We start from the raw sequence: 18178 nt of genomic DNA, 5'->3' as shown, positions 1-18178 counted from the left end.
ATTATAAGATATCACTAGGAGTTTTGATTAATCGAAGAGTGCAATTACAATTTTGTGTGGAATATTTTGTGGTTAATAGTAACGTAGAACAAGTCATGAGATGACAAGTGCAATTACATATATGAGAAAATTTATTCGCACATCTTTTTTGACAATATTTTCTTTTTTAGTGTGCATTTCTACTATGAAGCCAGAGCTCGAGAAGTAGTGGGAAACTTTTGTCAAACTTGGAGCTCATCGATTTTTGATATAGACATCCTTTTTTTTTTTTTTTATTATTTTTTTTTTTAAGCAAATAAGGGAAAAGGGAAAGGGAAATTACAAGGAGGGTGGCCAACCCAAACAACAGCCCAAACCAAACCAAATTGCAAAGCAAAAACAAGAAAAATGAAAACCAAGCAAGGTAACAAGAGGGAATGGGTCAAAAAAATGACCCGGCCCTATAAGAGTACCAATGCAGCCACAAAGGACTGCTATCAAAGGCAAAACAAAGAAATCCGTAGAAATCTTTGCAAGCAAAACAGAACCCGCGATGCAAAAGGCCATATCTGGGTCACCAACAATCGGCCACACCATAAAAGAATACAGTAAATACAAACAGGAAAATAAGACAAAAAGCAGAAAAAAAAAAGAAAGAAAAAAAAAGAAAAAAAAAAGGACAAAACAGCAACATCAGTGGCGAAAACAGCAGACAATTGAGAGGAGGGACGAAGGAAGCCGCAGCATGGCGGCGCGTGGTGTTCATGCTCCCACGAGTAAGATCTACTATTGGGCGTATGGGGGCCACGTACCGTCTTGTGGTGGCCGGACAAAGACTTTTGTGGATATGGCTTCCTGAAAATGACAGATCTAATGTTTAAAAAATTAAAACTAAAATCTTTAGAAAGGTAGCAGATCCGAGGCTGAGGACAACAGTTGGAGGCTGAAACCGAGCGGCTGAATGGGCTGATGGAGTTGCTTGACAAAGGTAAGTCCTCCGAAGATGCGGATATGGCTTCCAAAGAGGCGGATAGGACCTCCAAAGAGGTGGATAGGACCTCCAAAGAGGTGCAAAAAGTAGCAGAAATTAACAGAGGAGAAGAAATGAAAAAGGAAGGAAGGAGGGAGCCGTAGCTCCCTCCCCCATAGGCTGCCGGAAAGGAGAGGTTGTCTTCAGTAAGAGGAGAGAGGGGAAAAGATATTTTGTAAAACGAGTTCTCTTGATATAGAGACTTAATCCTTCTTGATAAGCTCTTCATATTGGTTTACCAAACATGCTATATACTGGAGGTAATTAGTTTCAAATTCCAAGCGACAATAATACATGCACTCCAACTTAATTTCATCAAGTTTCATGGGAAGATCTTTACGATGTATTGGGTCCTTAAAAAGGCATTCAAAAAGAAAATTACCGATAGACACCTTCGTCAACTGTCCTTTTTTCCATTCTTCAATTGTGCTTCCAAGGCAACGATAGATATGAGTCATGCCCTCATTATCAAGTTGGAAGAGATGAAGGCTCGTTGGTAGGGGAGTGGGAGTGGGAGTGGAAGAGAGAAGGGTATGGTCATTAGCACGAACTTTGAGTATTATGAAAATAATCAACTCCACTAGCATAAGTTTTGCCATACTTTTCCTAGTCATCGTCTTTCTCCCACTCTAAACATTCTCAAATTTGGAGGTCAATTACAAAAACTATTTATTGGGATTAAATCCTTGAATCACTATACTATTGAATAGCTTGAGAAGCTTGAAGAAATTTAAATATTCTAGCTTGTGTGTTGATTCATTTTAAAAAAAGTTCTTATCCAAAAAGGTATCTATGTTTTTAATATTAGTAACTTTTGGAAATATGAAAATATTCTAGTAAAATAACTCTTCACTCAAATAACGTCTTTTGTTAGGAGCATAAGGTTTTACAAAAGTTCTATTTTTTATTTTTTTTAACACAAGTAATATGTGACTCCTCGTAAAACTTTACTATATTAAAAAAAACTTACATAAAAGAACGAGTGGAGAGGTATCATTGTCCTAGTTTAAGAATAAAAAGAAAAGGAAAAAATAGGTATAATACAATATTCATAACACATTATTAGATTAAAACTTCCATTTAAATAGTATTTTGAAAGAAATTGTTGGTTTAAAAAAAGTGATAAGGGTAACACATATTGGAGTGCATAAAGTGTAAATCATCATACTATTCATTTATGATAAACCAACCCCCTTTTCTGTCTTCCATTTTGACAAGTTAATTGATACTTGACAGTATATGGAGTGGTTCGGCTACTCCTATTTCAAAGATTTTTTTAAAGATAAGTTGTTATTATTATTATTATTATTATTACTACTACTATTCATTTGTGATAATTTTGGGACAAAGTATTCCTCGAAATTAGGTTAGAAGAACTTCGTTCAACTCTGTCTATAGAAATGCCATGTATTCATTTGCATGTGAGAAGTACATGCATTTTTAATAGCAATAACAAAATTGATTAAAAAATATGTAATTCTCACATGTTATTTTAAAATGTATGTACATCTCATATGCAAACAGACATATGCTATTTTTATATATTAAGTTTAATGAAATTCTTCCAACATAATTTGATAGAAAACGCTATCTATAATTTTGTGTATCCAAATAACACAGTTGTGAGTTGGTGGAGCTAAATTGAATACATGTCGCTTGAAGTAAAAGGTTGGATTTAGCTTTCCTTCGGGAAAAATCTTAAAAATATTTTTATGAGAACTTAGGTCGGAAGAAAAAAAAAAAAAACAAAAGACAGATTGCTGATGTGGCAGGAATTGAACTTGGGACCCATCCAATGGAGGACATGGCAAGATATGATTCGCCCAAATGACGACAAGTCGACAATGCAAGAGAAGAAGAAAACTTCTAATTCTGACCGTGTCCAAAAAGTTTTGGAAATGGAAAAGACCAATAGCTACAAACAGTAATCTTTCACAGAGAGAGAGAGAGAGAGAAAGAGAGAGAGTACCATGGCAGCTCGCAAGAGAGCTTCGGCAGACGCATCGACAGAACCCAAACCCCAAGAGAAACCGAAATCCCAAGACCCCACGCCAGCCGAGCCTCCCACTGCGCCACTAAAGGTGAAGTCCGGCTTCATTGTGAAACTCTCGCTCTTACTATTGGGTCCATACTTGTACCTCATCTTCCACCACTACAAGATCGACCAGGACCTAAAGAGGCCGATTCTCATAAATGCGGGGCTCAGCATCGTGGGATTCTTCGTCACTCTTAAGTTGATCCCCGTGGCTTCCAGATACGTCATCAGGCGCAATCTCTTTGGCTACGATATCAACAAGAAGGGTACCCCTGGAGGCACTCTCAGAGTGTGAGTGTATCTTTTTTTGTTGTCTTTCCTGTTGTTTGCGTGTGGTTTTTGATTGAATTATGATCTGGGTATGTGTTAGATTTTGGTTTTAAGTTCAATTTGTCAGCTGGGTGTGTGGTAGATTTGGTTTTTGATTGAATTTGTCAACTAGGTATGTGTTAAACTAGTTTTTCGTTGAATTTGTGGACTTGTTTCTGTTAGATTTTCCTTTTTGTCGAATTTATGAACTGGGTTTCTGTTGGATTCTCAATTTTCGTTGCCTTCGTTAAATAAAAGTGTGATTTTGTTTGTCCTCTTTGTTTAAAGTTATTTTTAATTGACAGTAATGGTTTGTATAGAGTATGTATCAGTTTGCTTATCAGTAGGTAGGTACTAGACTGGTATTTTTATCTGAATTGTTCAAATTTTGTTTTCATCTTAACATTTTAAGACTGTTTGTTTATTGGAAATTATATGAGATGCCTCACCCTTGTTCCGAATTTGACTTAATGTGTGTGCGTGAGTTCATTAATTTTTTGTAATTATCCTAAAATCGAACTTGTGTTCATGTTTTTCTTCTCCTTTTTGGTTTGATACATTCTCTAATTTCTCTTTCATTAAACGATAGCTGAAAACCTGAGCTGCACAGTTTCAGTTTGACGGTGCTTGCAAATGGTCCAACAACTGGGAAAGAAGAGTTTATGAGTGGACAATTATAATTCTGTTTTCAGCTATTTATAGTATGGGGAGTTGCAAGTATAAACTTTAACTGATCTTAAGTAATCAATCAATTTGTGATTCTGAGGTCTTGTAAACCATAGGAGCGAGTTTGCCATGGAAAAAAATGCTAAGTTCCAAGCAAAGCTATGAGTATATGTTGTAAGTAATCAATCAATTTGTGATTCTGAGGTCTTGTAAACCATAGGAGCGAGTTTGCCATGGAAAAAAATGCTAAGTCCAAGCAAAGCTATGAGTATATGTTGTTAGTATTCTCTTTTGTCTCTTTTCTTTTTTCTTTTCTGTTTTTTTCCTCCATTTATTCATATACCTTTGAATCTTAGTGCATCCATGTAAGTTCTCTTAGTATCCTTGATGACAATATTTTGTAATTTTTGCAGGCCTGAGTCGTTGGGTATTGTTGTTGGGATTGTTTTCTTGGTCTTGGCCATCTTATTTCAGTATTTTAACTTCACATCAGATTCAAACGTAAGTTTGTTGTCTTTTGAAAAAAAATTATATTTCATAAACTTGTGCAAAGCTTTTATTTATTTTTATGCTTACCGGGACTCCTTGGATTAATTTTAAGCTCAACTTAACTCATCATGTCCTTATTACTAACATCTTTTTAATAAGTTGCGAAAGGCCTTAACTAGAATAAAATTGATGTTTTCACCACATCAATGATGCAGTGGCTTGTTGAGTACAATGCGGCTTTGGCATCCATCTGCTTCATGACATTACTTGGATTTGTTGATGATGTCCTTGATACCCCTTGGAGAGTGTGAGTATCCAGTCATCTTTGTCCTTTTCCTAAGCATTTATTTCATTGCATCCTTCTTGAACTAGTGCTGGATTGTATTTCTTATGTGCTTCCTTGTGATTTGTGAAGAGCAGGAAATTACTACTGCCATCATTTGCTGCTCTTCCTTTGTTGATGGCCTATGCTGGGCATACAACAATTATTATACCAAAACCTCTTATTCCATATGTTGGACTAGAGATTCTTGATCTAGGTATGATTTCTGATGTGAAAAAACAATATGACAAAGAGAGAAACATACCATTCAAATGTTTGTGTTATTTACTCTCTCTCTCTCTCTCTCTCTCTCTCTCTCTCTCTATTGCCATCAACTTATCTTCAAACATTAGTTTTTTTCTTTTCTTTTTATGTGGTAAATATCTTGGGTTGTCCTTCCAAATTTTGGTGGGTATATAAATGTTGACATTTATACAAATTCAGGTTCAGGAAGAAAGTTTGGTTAGTACCTAGCCAGGGGAAAAGATTGAAGTTATTATTTCAATGGAAATTTCACATATTTTTATCTAAGAAGTGTGTAGTGGCAGGTAAAATCACAAGCATGGAATAAAGAACATGAAGTATGTGCCTTGCTGCTAGTAATTGAAATATATATCCTGAATTTCACTGAATCAGTAAACATGAGCCTTGACATAATTGCATAGTATGTTAGAATCCAAAGTAGATCCATCAATTTAAACTAGCATGTAGAAGAAAGGATGCAGTCAATGTTATTAGGTTCTTTCTCAAGAAGCATAGTATCAACTATATTATAAGTTTGAAGCACATTTTTTTTTTAAAGATGTTTGAAACACATGTAAGGGGCCTCCTAATGGATGAGGCATCAGATTCTTCATTATTCAATATCAGAAGAATTTGCTGAAATATGGAAGCATGCCAGAATCATCCATCTAACTGATGATCCTACTCTTAGTGTGGGGCTAATTTTTGTTGAAGGAAATTGTTTATGGTTGTCTATGAGCCTAGTTTTGGCTATTCCTTAAAGAATACACAATCAATTAGAATGGATGTTTAATGAATTGAATTTAGGAAAAGAAGAGTATTGGACAATTCTTCTCAATTATGATAGTAGATTGGTGTTTTGATATTGAAGTACTTGTGCAAAATAATATGATTGGGATGCACATGGCAAGTGTGCCACATGAAAAGTGTGATTACTGAAAGAATAAGTGTTTTCTTGGAATCATTGGAATATTATTTTTTTTTGATAGGTAAGTACTGATATTATTAAAAGCGTAGGGCGCCCCAAAGTACACTGGAAGTATACAACTAGGAACACCTAACTAGAAGGGGAAAAGCGTACAAGGAAATCATCATAGCTAAGCGGAACCGGAGAAACATAAGCTACAGTCCAGAGATAAAGAGTATGGAAACAATAGGCTAAAGTACTTATCAAAAAAAAAAATAGGCTAAAGTGTCCTCAATAGACCTCTCCACATCCTCGAAACACCTATTATTTCTCTCTCTCCATATACACCAAAAAAAGCAAATAGGCACCATCTTCCAGACTGCAGCACTCCCCCCCCTTCCTGCAGACCACCAACATGCTAGCAACTCGAAAACCCGTCTAGGCATCACCCATGATAACCCAAAACGGCCAAAAAAGGCACTCCACAGAGCAGACGCCACCTCACAATGAAGAAGAAGATGATCCACCGTCTCTTCACTTTTCTTGCACATCCAACATCTGTTCACCACAATCACATTACGCTTTCTGAGATTATCTAATGTCAGAATTTTCCCCCACGCTGCCAACCACACAAAGAACGCTGCCCTAGGGGGAGCCTGAGTCCGCCACACCCTCTTCCAAGGAAACCTCCTCCCTTCCGAACAAGCCAAAGAGAAAAAGAGATACTTGACCTTGAAAGATCCTCTTTTGGAAGAGTTCCACCATAACTTATCTTCCGACCCTCTTCTTACTCTAGTAGAATGTAACACCTGGAAAAAGGATGCAAAGGCCTCCACCTCCCAATCATGAGCCTCTCTGGAAAAACTCACATTCCACTGAATGGACCCACCCAACATCTCCACGTTATCCGCAACTGAGGCATCCTTCGCACAAGCAATACTAAAAAGGATCGGGAAGGCTATCTTGAGAGAATATCATTGGAATATTATATTTACTAGACTTGTGTTTAATATGGTGTCTTTGGAGAGAGAGGAACAAAAAGAGCTTTGAAGATCGTGAGAATGGATTGCTAGAAATGAAGAAGACGATGCTACAATCCCCGTATATATGGAGAGTGGCATGCAATAATTTGTCTGTTTTTAATTTTTCTGAATTTTTAGAATTATGTTCTTTTTCTATGATTTATGGGTTCTCTTGTATACTCCTTGTGTACTACGGTTGTATCTCTTTGCTCTTTGAATGAATATAAATTACTTATCAAAAAATATATATACATATTTGGTTGATCGGTCCTTCTATGAATGGGCTGGTATGGTCATTTGGAGAGACACAATTCTCTCTCTCTCTCCCTCTCTCTCTCTCTTAAAGGGTGACAACAAGTAAATTGTGAGACAGCATGAAAGAATCTACTGCTAAACTGCTTGATTACATTCATGATTATGCACTTAACTTCTAAAATTACATGCATTGTGTGCATGAGTTTAATGAGTGCTTAGCCACCACCCTGGGTGGGTGCCAAAAAAAGAGTGCTATTACTTCTTGACTGGGTTAAGCAGGTTCTCCCTGACTTTGCCAATGTTCTCCACATTTGAAATGCTGGTTGTTATTTTGATTGTTTAGTCATTTATTTTTCTAGTCTGTCTTACCAATATTTTTCTGATGTCACAGGATGGATATATAAACTATATATGGGGCTTTTGGCAGTTTTCTGCACAAACTCTATAAATATCCATGCTGGTTTGAATGGACTTGAAGTTGGACAAACTGTTGTCATTGCATCTGCTGTAAGCATAAATGCTAGTAAAACAGTTGGATTTTAACTTTGTTAGAGAAAATAACATATCTTAGCAATTTGCAGATTATGATACACAATATCATGCAAATTGGAGCATCCACAGATCCTGAGCAAAAGCAGGCCCATGCATTCTCAATTTATTTAGTTCAACCGTTACTTGCGACATCATTGGCTTTACTTTCTTTTAACTGGTAGTGATACATCATCTTGTTACATAGTCTCTTATGATCATTCTTCCTGCAAATTTAAGTAACTTGTCTTGACATTTTTTGTTGACTTGCTTATGATAGGTACCCTTCTTCAGTTTTTGTTGGAGATACCTACACCTATTTTGCTGGGATGACTATGGCTGTAGTCGGGATTTTAGGCCATTTTAGGTGTGTTAACTTACATTCTCTTATAGGTGCTTCAGAAAGTTGGAGTCTTCTCTCTTTTTTCTTTTTCTTTCTTGTTTTTCTCCACCAGCATGATGTTGCTCTCTTATCTTAAATTATGCAGTAGTAGGAAAAACAGAAAAACTAAGAAACAGTGTGGTGGTAGTTTTTAATTTCTACTAATAACTTATATCTTCAGTAGCATCAAGTATGTCTTTTCCTCTCAGTTTCCCAGGACCCTTCCTACTTAGTGGGGCTTTGAAGTTAAAATCTTTATTCATGTTAGAGAAAATTGTGGTTAAGGAATTGGACCTTAGGTACTCTGCCTTAGCTGCAATTGGTGAGAAAGATCATACTGAAATTTCTGCATGGACCGTCTAATTACGATTTTTAATAATTATGTCTGAGAGGAGTCCTAAAAATAATTGGGGACTTGTTTCTGCATGGAAAAATCATGGTTCATTCGTTGGAAAAATCGGTTTGACATTTCTGAATAGTTCTGGATCAGTTTTGAGCCTGTTTCCAACATACATGCAATCTAGAATTTTGAATTTCAAACTTTGCGTTGATAAGTTTTGAGTTAAACCTACATTCTTCTCCCATTATCATTTCTGCTGGATCACTGCCAGTTTTGTAGAGTTAATCAACATGATCAAATTCAAGTATAGTAAGCTTGAATATTACTTGTATCACTATGCTAATATTTTGCCTAATAATGGTTTTCCTTTTTCATTTTGAAATCTTTGTTGCAGTGAAACACTCCTGATTTTCTTTGCTCCTCAAGTTTTGAACTTCCTCTTATCACTCCCCCAGGTTTGGTCTAATAAACTTTTCGCTGCCACACCCCACCAAAAAGGGAAAAATAAGGCGCATAATTTAGAACTCTGCTGGTCAAGGCATCTAACTTGTGTTATTTTTTTCTCAGCTTTCTGGGTTCGTTCCATGTCCACGGCATCGCCTGCCTAGGTAGCTTTCTGTGTCCTTTAGATTCATTCTCTACAAACTGTCAAAGAGTATGTGAAACTTTTTCCAGTAATATTGGCCATATCTTTTTAACTGATCAGGTTCGATTCTAAGAGTGGACTACTGACTGGGACAAACGATGGGACACTTGTTAATTTCACTTTGAGAATACTTGGAAGGATGTCCGAAAAGTCACTTTGCACCGTTCTTCTTGTTTTCCAGGTGATTTTTAGCATTATATGTTTCTAATGAGAACTCTTCAGATCGTGGTGTTACTCTTACCTGGTTCCATGCTGTTAAAGCATGCATCACATGAGACAGTCCACTGTTATCCCTTGCATGTTTGTGTGTGTGTGAAGGGGTATTTGATTTGTGAATATGGCTCATAAGCGCAATTGTATCTATTTTCCACAGGCCATTGCATGCTGCCTCTGTTTCGTGCTGAGGTATTTCCTCGCCGGTTGGTACAAATGAGGTGGCAACATCAAAGAAATGATCTTCTGGTTATATTAGTTTTCATCTGGGAATTTTGCTTACTTGCTAGGGTATGTTGCAGATATGACCCTCTGTTGTTGAGAGTGATTAAAATACCAAAATTACTGGAGTAAGTCTTTCACCCGAAACACAAATCCCTAGCAGTTTTGACATTTTTGGAGATCATGCTGAATGACATTATACTTGTGAGATTAATTTACAGTTATTTTTATATCGTGGTCCTTCAAGAGGAGAGGACAAATTGACTGAATTTTTCTTGCTGGAAAGTGACGACAGTTAAAGACCATGTTACTGTTGACATTTCTGTTGTTTCACTAACACACTTTTGTTATATGATTATTGATGATTACTTCATATAGTGTTCTGGTTTAAACTTAAGGACTAACGACGATGAATGATGCATCTCTTTTTGAAAATATATGAAGAAAATTTGACCTCTTTATTTTTGGGTGTATGCAGCTGTAGGTGATGTGAAATGCAAGTCTTTACATATTCTAACATCCAAAATTTGCACAATTGTTCTGAAACTCTGTTGCTTTTTCTATATAGTTATTTTGGAGTCTGCCAACCTCCTCCTGCATAGGACTAGGGATGCTATCTTGTAGTGCTTCGCTATGACAAAGTTTGTGGTGCATTAGCAATTGACTAGAGGATCAAATTTTGGAACATTTGTGGTTGTTAGAAGCCTAAAAAAGAAGTCGGTCCAATAATAAATCGGATCGTTTTCTGATTAGCGTGTACCCTGTTGAGAATTATTTGTTTGTATGATCAATATTTTAGATAGTGGTTGAGAATGAATGCATAAACCACCACTTCACTGATTTGCTACACAACAGCAATGCTTGAGTCGGCCATTGGCGATTCCACGCTATCTTCAATCGAATGAGATGGTGTACCTTCATAAATTACCGTATGCATGCCCACAAGACATTGATGTACATGTGATTCAGAGAACAAGTCTTACATGTATGGTGAAATCTTTGCTTCGTTAGGTCTCTGAGAAATTATCATGTCAACAATTACGAAATAGGAACTCAATATTGAATACATCTCGTACGACAAATGTATAGAAGTTTGAATGGAGATGATGACCTTAATTCCTAATTACCAAAAACCGCTCAAAATTCATTAGATTGTTGTAGTGAATGAAAATTTAGACCAATTGTTTACTCATTAAAATTATCTGATTTTTTGTGAAGATTAGTATGATCTACCTAATCTTAATATGGGATCCTTTAAAAATAAAAATAAAAAAAAGTATCTCCTAGTGGACTTAATGGGAGAAACCAACGTAAGTTTACCCCTATGCATACACACAATGTACGTATTCATAATAATGTCACATTCTGATTTTAGGAAAAAAGAAAAGAACCAAGTTTTCCTCCAAAAGAATCACATGCTCAAATGCATGTATTCAAAATGCACATGAAAATCGCATACTCTAAACTCCAAAATATCATGTTAATAGATTAGATAGGTGGAATTTACTTCAAACTAATTTGAAGGAAAACCAAAAGAAAAAGAACCAAGTGTCTTAACTGCCTCAACAAGACCACAAGATGGATGCTGCCAATGGTCCGTCATGTTGACCATAAAAAATAAAAACTCGTACAGAAAACCCCAACCCCAAAGTCTTCCCCGATGGATGATAGTCGTCACAGTCAGGCTGGCCCTCTTTTCTTCAGGACAGACCCTTCAAAGCATTCCACAGCTTTGCAGTCAAGTCAGCTGAGGCAGTTGCTAGATGGCTAAGCACAAGAAAATGAAACATTGGTAGAAACTTTTTGTACTTGAGGCATGCTCGACAACTTAGCAGCATTCTCAGCTTCTTAGAACTCATCTTTTTAAATTTCTTACTTGTTACATCTTATACTTGTTGGAATATCCAGCTAACACAGCTTGCGTCAGATCTTGGTTCAAGAAGAGCAGATTGAATTTGAGAGAGTAAAGAAAACAAAATTATCATCTTTAGCAACAGTCCACATCCATAGCCTGTTCCTTCTCATGGCTACTGCTAGACCACAGCTTGATTGTCCGATCATGTGAAACGGTTGCTATGTAAAGCCCATCTGCCATTGAAAGAAAACAATAATTAGACGTCAAAGCAGAAAATAAGATATCAACAAAAAAATTCGCATACATAATACAGCGTTTGAGGTAAGACATTCAAAAAGTTCCAGACCATGCTGATATATATTTGAATGGTGCATGTGCGCATGTTTGTACAGTTGCATACACCCCCACATAAAAACTCACCAAGCAATTGCAGTTTCCATTTGATTGTGTTTATCAAATTAAAAGGCATAGTTATTATGGCACTGCCAGTTATGAATTGTATCATTTTACATTTTAACAAAGGCCAGACCAGAAATGGCTTCCATACTAGCTTAGCTTATATAACAACACTACTAATCAGTACGGCAAAGAAGTTACACAGTTAAACCTAAAGTTCCTTAAAAAGTTGCTAACCAAATAAAAAGGCTATTGAGAGCATTGAACAACATTTTCTTCATAACTTCTATTCTTCTGTCTTTTCTCTTTTATTTCTTAAAGATGTTGTCTGTCCCTAGAGAAAATATTTAAGGGTAGCAAAATGATACCATGACATTTTGCAAAATAAAACATGCCAGCATCTGCAGCCACAAATTCAAATGATTGGTGTGATAGCGGTAATAGAAACCGCAATGCTGTTTCAAGGATCTTCAAACTTATTTCTTGGTGTTGTCTATCTCTACTTGTGACACCAATACATGTCTCAGCTTCTAGGTTGCACACCATGCACGACCTCATTGCTGGCATTCTGGAAGGGTTTCTGACGTTTGCAAGGAATACGTCATTGAACTTTAAGGGGAGAAAAAAGGAATACATATTTTAGAATATAACTCACAACCTTAACCAAAAAGAAAAAAGGAAATAGAAGAAGGATCCTGCAACTCCTGTTAAGGACCACCCAAAGCAGCAAAAAACAAGACATAAAGGAAAGAATCACTACTTGTTCCAAAAGCTTAAGTTAGGGCCACCTGCGGCGTGGGGAGGGGGAGAGAGAAAAAAAAATTTGCAGCGTTGGAAAGTCATCTTTAGTGTTTTATCTACAGTATTAATTTATTGAGAACCTACTAGTTTGTAGAGTCTAAATGGCCTATATATAAGTTGAGACCACAAAAGCACCAGATCTAGTTTTTCAACTTATATAATATGATTATAAGAATTTTGGCTCCTATACAAGGATAGAAGAGGTAACAAACAAAATATATGTACATAAATCATGCAAAGGTTCAATATAATTACATTACAATAAAGTTGCTTGAATTTTTTTTAGATAAGTAATAATGATATAAATCAAAAGTGCAAAGGGGCGCAACCCACATACACGGGGAGTATAGAAGAGAGCGCCTAAGAGGGAGAAAAATGAAAAAGGAAATCAGAGAAACTAATCCCAATGAAAAAGCAATAAAGTTGCTTGAATACTAGAAGATAGAAGTAATTGGAGGGGGTACCTCCACTTCCCTCCATCCATAAATATTCAGTTTGCTTAAATGAGTGAAAACAGGAAACAAAATCAGAATCTTGGCATATGCAACATTTCTATAGTCAGGAACTTACCTCCAACAATATCTAAAGACGTGACTTTTGCTTCATGTCCAGCCAGTGTCTTCACAGGCTTAAAATCTCGGGCTGACCAAATCTGAAATATACACACCTAAGGTGAAATCATATGTAGACAAGAAAGGAACCAGAAAAACAAAATGAAAATAAAAGGTTAAACTTCAATTTTTATGTAAGAATCATGGTGTTCGGAAAGGATGCACACCTTAGCTGTCATATCATAGGAGGCAGTTACCAAGAAATATCCTTCTTGAGCCTCAAACTTTACTTCTGAAATAAGGTTGGAATGCGCCGGTATAGTATACAAAGATTTTTTCTTCCTAAGATCCCAGACACGACAAGTATTGTCTTCACCCCCCGTGGCTAAATGGTAGCCATTAGGAGAGAAGCTAACTCCCAGAACCTGAAAAAAGAGAGAAAATACATGTAATTGATTCAGTTAAATATGCATGCACATAATCACAATTATATAGGAACCCCTACCCCCTGCACGGGCCACAAAGAACAAAAAAAAAAAGCAGATGAAATTTCGAGTCTCACCGGCTTGACATGGCCTTCCAATGCAAGAATGCTTCTGCCAGTTCGAAGGTCCCAAACACGAGCAAGTGCATCCAGTCCACAAGATGCTGCCAGTGATCCATCATGGTGGAAGGCTATCCCATAGACACTCCTACTGTGACCTTCTTGAAGAAGCAACTCCTCACCAGTTTCTACATCCCATAATCTCCATGTCTTGTCAAAGCTAGTGGTCCCCAGGTACTTCCCTGATGGATGGAAGGAAATCCGCGCAAGACGATCCAGATGGCCCTCAAATGTCCTTAAGAGAGATCCTTCAGTGTTCCACAACTTTGCAGTTCGGTCAGCAGAGGCAGTAGCAAGATGGTCATGTTTAAAAGGAGAAAATGCAACATCAGTAGCGCGCTCTGTGTGTCCTTTTAATGCACAAACCTTTGTAACTTGAGGCATGCTCCACAACTTAGCAGCTCCACTCAAAGAGCTGATAGAAGCAGACAATTTGAGAAATCTGGTTAGTTTCTGTAGCATTGTAATCAGAAGCACATAAATCTTCAATATCACAACAAAAAAACCTTAAATCCGTGCTCACTACTAATGAAGCACCTAATTAGAAATTTAAATTGGGAAGCAGGGAGACTCAATTCTTATTTAAGTTTCCTCTACTAGCATGTATTCCTTTACCCCAAAAACAGGGAGGGGGAATGCAGCTAACACAAAGTACTCAACATCATGTACACGTTCATATCATTATAGGAAACCCACCATGATAAGTTAAACAGAGGGTGAAGCAATAATTGTACTCAAAATCACTAGTGCAATTTTAGACACTAATCAAAAGTTTGTGCACGAGGCTGTTAATGAAATTTAGTCAGAAAATGAGGGGGGGTTGGGATCCTTTGAAACTTACGATTCTAACAAGAAAGGGCAAGACATAACGTCTATCAGCGCATACTAATAAAGTTGCACATCTGTGTAGGCATGTTTATGGTTCTCTGTGCATGTTTTTGGGCAGAGAGAGAGAGAGAGAGAGAGAGAAGAGATACCAGGTAGCCAGCAGTTTTCCATCCTTTGAGAATGAACAACCAGAAAGTGGCCGATCATCTCCAATCTCACTGCAATCAAGCGTCAAATTCTCTGCCTGCCTCAGCACCCAATCCATCTCTGCATCAATATCTTCATCTGGATCATCCCTTTTCCTCTGTGCGCGTTGAATACGCAAAGCTGCCCTCACAAGAGAGTATTTTGCAATATGAACTCTAGCATCCAAGAGAGCCTTCGTGCCTTCTGTATAAAATGGGTACTGAACAATTTCTTCCTCAGCATCTGCTTTTGCAGCAGAAGCTGCAGCCTCTTCCTCTTCATGAGCTTTCATCAGCTTCTCCAACTGCCCTTCAGCATCCAGTTTTGCCATAATTGTCCGCAACCTCTCACGTCTTTCCATCTCTCTTTCTCCAAAAAGGGTCATAGGTTCACCAAGCTTGCGAAGACGAGTCCGGACAGCCATGTCATTAGTAGGCACCGCGAGAGCTTTAGCACGCCGCTTCATCATAAGCTCCTGAATTGCTTTTTCCTGCCGCTCTCTCACCAGTTTGCTCTCTTCTGATATCTCATATTCCCCAGTTGGACCTGAAGTAGTCCGTGTTGGGCCAGAGTCATCATGGTCTGAATCTGAGTCACTTGCTCTCACCTCACCATTTTGCGTAATGGGCGGTCTCAAAACAGGAGGGCGGATGGGGAGAGGTGCCAATGGGCGTAGTACAGGGAGAGGAGGAATCGTCGGAATTGGAGCAATAGGAGGCACAGCCACTGGTGGAACTATTGGCTGGATTGGCTGTACTGGAGTAGTATTAACATCAGGAAGCACACTTTCACTATCAGGGATCAAATCAGAAGCCTCTGCAGGAGGAGGTGATGTAGGGCTTTCCTCGTCAACCTCCATGATACCTAACCACTGAAAAATAAAAATAAAAAAGCATATAAAAAAGTTCAATGAAAAAGAAAGGAACTTATAGGGTGAAATCAAACTCTATTTCTTTGTTATTGTCATCTACACTAACAAAGAAATAAGCAGAAACAGGTGTACCATTGTAAATTGAAGGCAGAAAAGATGGGAAAACAAAAAGAAAATGGTAATATCTGAATTTCATCTCATAACTATACCCAAACTAAGAGCTTTACGTTTTATCAACCACAATCCTCTGTTACTCTTCAAGAACTCACAATTCACCACCCAGTATATCAGCTGTAAGTCTATTGCCTAGTAAATACCACCCCTTCCACTAAAGCACACAATGCTAAGTGGGCATGATATTGCCTTTCGGTGTATAATCAAGGCTCCACAATCCACAGAAAAAAAATTCCCAATCTAATAACTTACATCAAAACGACATTACCCAACTCTAGCAAACCTCAAAATCAGCACATACCCATAGAGAATCTGTGAGAGAGTGAGAAGGGAAAGGGGGAAAATACCGGACTCCGGAGGGGAGAGAGGAAATATGTTGACTATCCCACCACCTCCGGCACCACCACTACCGCAAGGCCACAGTTTTAGTTTGTAGATGAGAGAACCCAAGGAGGGCAGGAGAGAGAGAAGCGTGGGAGAGAGGAAATATTATATTGAGAAATAAGGAATGGCGAAAACTTTTCTTTACATAAATCTGGGGAGAGATTCTGACAAAACCAAATTTGAGGAACGAATAGAGAGCTTGTTAATCTACCGTTTTTGAGAATTTTCTCCAAAGTTTGCCGAAACAACGAAATGGAGAGCTTGCTGTGAAAGCTCTTATAAGTAAAACAAATACCAACCCTAAAGCTATCATTTAACACGAATTCACAATTCAGTAATGGGCAAGCCTCTATTTGCATCAACGGAAAATGTATTCACAATTCACGTACTTTCTTCTATGAGCTAACAATCACATTATAAGTGAGCACGTTACTTACCAATCAAAAAGAAAATCTAGAAACAATTATAGGATTATATATACAAGCAAGCATAATTGTAAAATCAAACTAAGGAATATCACATAGCAAGAATTAGACTGAGAAATTAACTAATCCTTACAATCGATTCTAAAAAATACGCATCAATAGCCAAACAGACGCAATGCTTGTAGAACAATAAAGGAAAAATAGTACCATGCTCTAGAAAAGAAAAATAGTGCTCGCCGCACCGCCGGCGCAACAACGATTTGGAGGACGTTGGAAGCCGCTCCAACGGAGTTACGGCCGCCGGAAACGACGAGGAGTCATTGGGCCCTTTCGATATTACCATACCGGCAAAAACACAAAGAATGATACCGAAAATGAAGAGATTGACTTACCGGCGGCGCAGAATTAGCAGACCCACTTGAGGTTTTCAATCGCCGACTACTCTGTCCCTCTCTTGGGTTTGTGGGTACGCAGTAGAGGCAGGAGTTTGTGGGTACGGCAGCAGCAGAGCCAGGAAGCACAGTTATCGTTGTAATTAAGAAAAACTGGTATGGATTTTATTAACTCGAAAGGGCGCCGACTCTAAACAATTAGGCACTTAGGCCTCTCCTTTCTTTATAATTGAGCATAAAAATAAAATAAAATAGAGATTTATTTATTTTTATTTTTTAAAAAAAAGTCAAAAAATATTTTTAATTTTTTTTTTTTACCAAATCAACTAACTTTTTAATTGACACATCTCTTTAGGTATAAACATATAAGTACCAAGATTTGAACACAACAATCCATCTTTGTAGAGCGCTGAGCGCACATAATCGGAACATGAACCCCACAATTCATCTTTGTAGTTACCTAAATTGCGTGCAATTCGAACAACCAATTAATAAGGAATTCCGATCTACTCGGATCAAGATCCCTTACAATTTCTTTAAAATTATAGATTCTCAAATTAGGTAATTTAGGCTGTTTTTAGGGAAGGGGAACACTTGAAAAATGCTACCTATTTAAAAGATGGCATGTTATCGAGGTAACAAAAAATAAATTTCCTCATGAAAAAGCTTAATTTTCACTTTTATAGTGACGCTTATTCTTCATAAAATCAAAAGAAAACTTTAGGCTCAAAACTTTTTGACAACATAGAGAGTAAGAACATGATGAAAATATACTTAATTCTCAATTGTAACATACCATATTTTTAATAGGAGGCACTTTTCAAGTGTTTCGATACCTAAAAATGACCAAAATTGCATAATTTGATAATCATTATAGGGAAACATAATCCGATCTACCTGGGGCCAGATATTATTAATGAAATAAACAAATTAAGATCTTAAACTTCAAAATTTACTAGTCACAAAGAAAAAAACTAAAGCTATTGCATGTTTGTTAACCGGTTTCAATCCTAATTCCTAACCCATCATATGATTATAAATCCACTTAAAATGGCACAATTTGCTCGTAAAGGGCTTGAATTTTTATTTTTTTATTTTTTATTTTTTAAAAAAGCATCAACCT

At 37.2% G+C, this 18178-nt stretch overlaps 2 protein-coding genes across 3 annotated transcripts; one reads left to right on the top strand and one right to left on the bottom strand.

Moving 5' to 3' along the window:
* Window positions 1-2899: 2899 nt before the first annotated feature.
* On the top strand, window positions 2900-10390 carry LOC132191815 (uncharacterized). 2 transcript variants are annotated; one of them, XR_009441299.1, is made up of 12 exons: window positions 2900-3335; window positions 4433-4520; window positions 4724-4815; window positions 4929-5047; window positions 7649-7764; window positions 7839-7966; window positions 8066-8152; window positions 8902-8962; window positions 9075-9115; window positions 9214-9334; window positions 9527-9716; window positions 10157-10390. XR_009441299.1 is itself a non-coding variant. In XM_059606921.1 (11 exons), exons 1-11 carry the CDS (start codon window positions 2980-2982, stop codon window positions 9584-9586), a joined length of 1269 nt encoding a protein of 422 aa, XP_059462904.1. In that variant the 5' UTR covers window positions 2900-2979; the 3' UTR covers window positions 9587-9961. The 2 variants fall into 2 exon arrangements, 1 of the variants encoding a protein (XP_059462904.1); XM_059606921.1 differs by lacking the exon at window positions 10157-10390 and having other exon boundaries at window positions 9527-9961.
* A 659-nt stretch (window positions 10391-11049) lies between these two features.
* On the bottom strand, window positions 11050-17243 carry LOC132161756 (U4/U6 small nuclear ribonucleoprotein PRP4-like protein). The gene is made up of 6 exons (XM_059571940.1): window positions 17056-17243; window positions 14773-15680; window positions 13754-14210; window positions 13419-13616; window positions 13211-13292; window positions 11050-11676 (listed from the first exon to the last, which is right to left on the bottom strand). Exons 2-6 carry the CDS (start codon window positions 15666-15668, stop codon window positions 11576-11578), a joined length of 1734 nt encoding a protein of 577 aa, XP_059427923.1. The 5' UTR covers window positions 15669-15680; window positions 17056-17243; the 3' UTR covers window positions 11050-11575.
* Between the last annotated feature and the right edge of the window lie 935 nt (window positions 17244-18178).

This window comes from Corylus avellana, chromosome ca9 (assembly GCF_901000735.1).
Source record: "Corylus avellana chromosome ca9, CavTom2PMs-1.0".
NCBI lineage: Eukaryota > Viridiplantae > Streptophyta > Magnoliopsida > Fagales > Betulaceae > Corylus > Corylus avellana.
The sequence above is the reverse complement of the archived record's forward strand: the minus strand, read 5'-3'. Positions and strand labels throughout refer to the sequence as shown.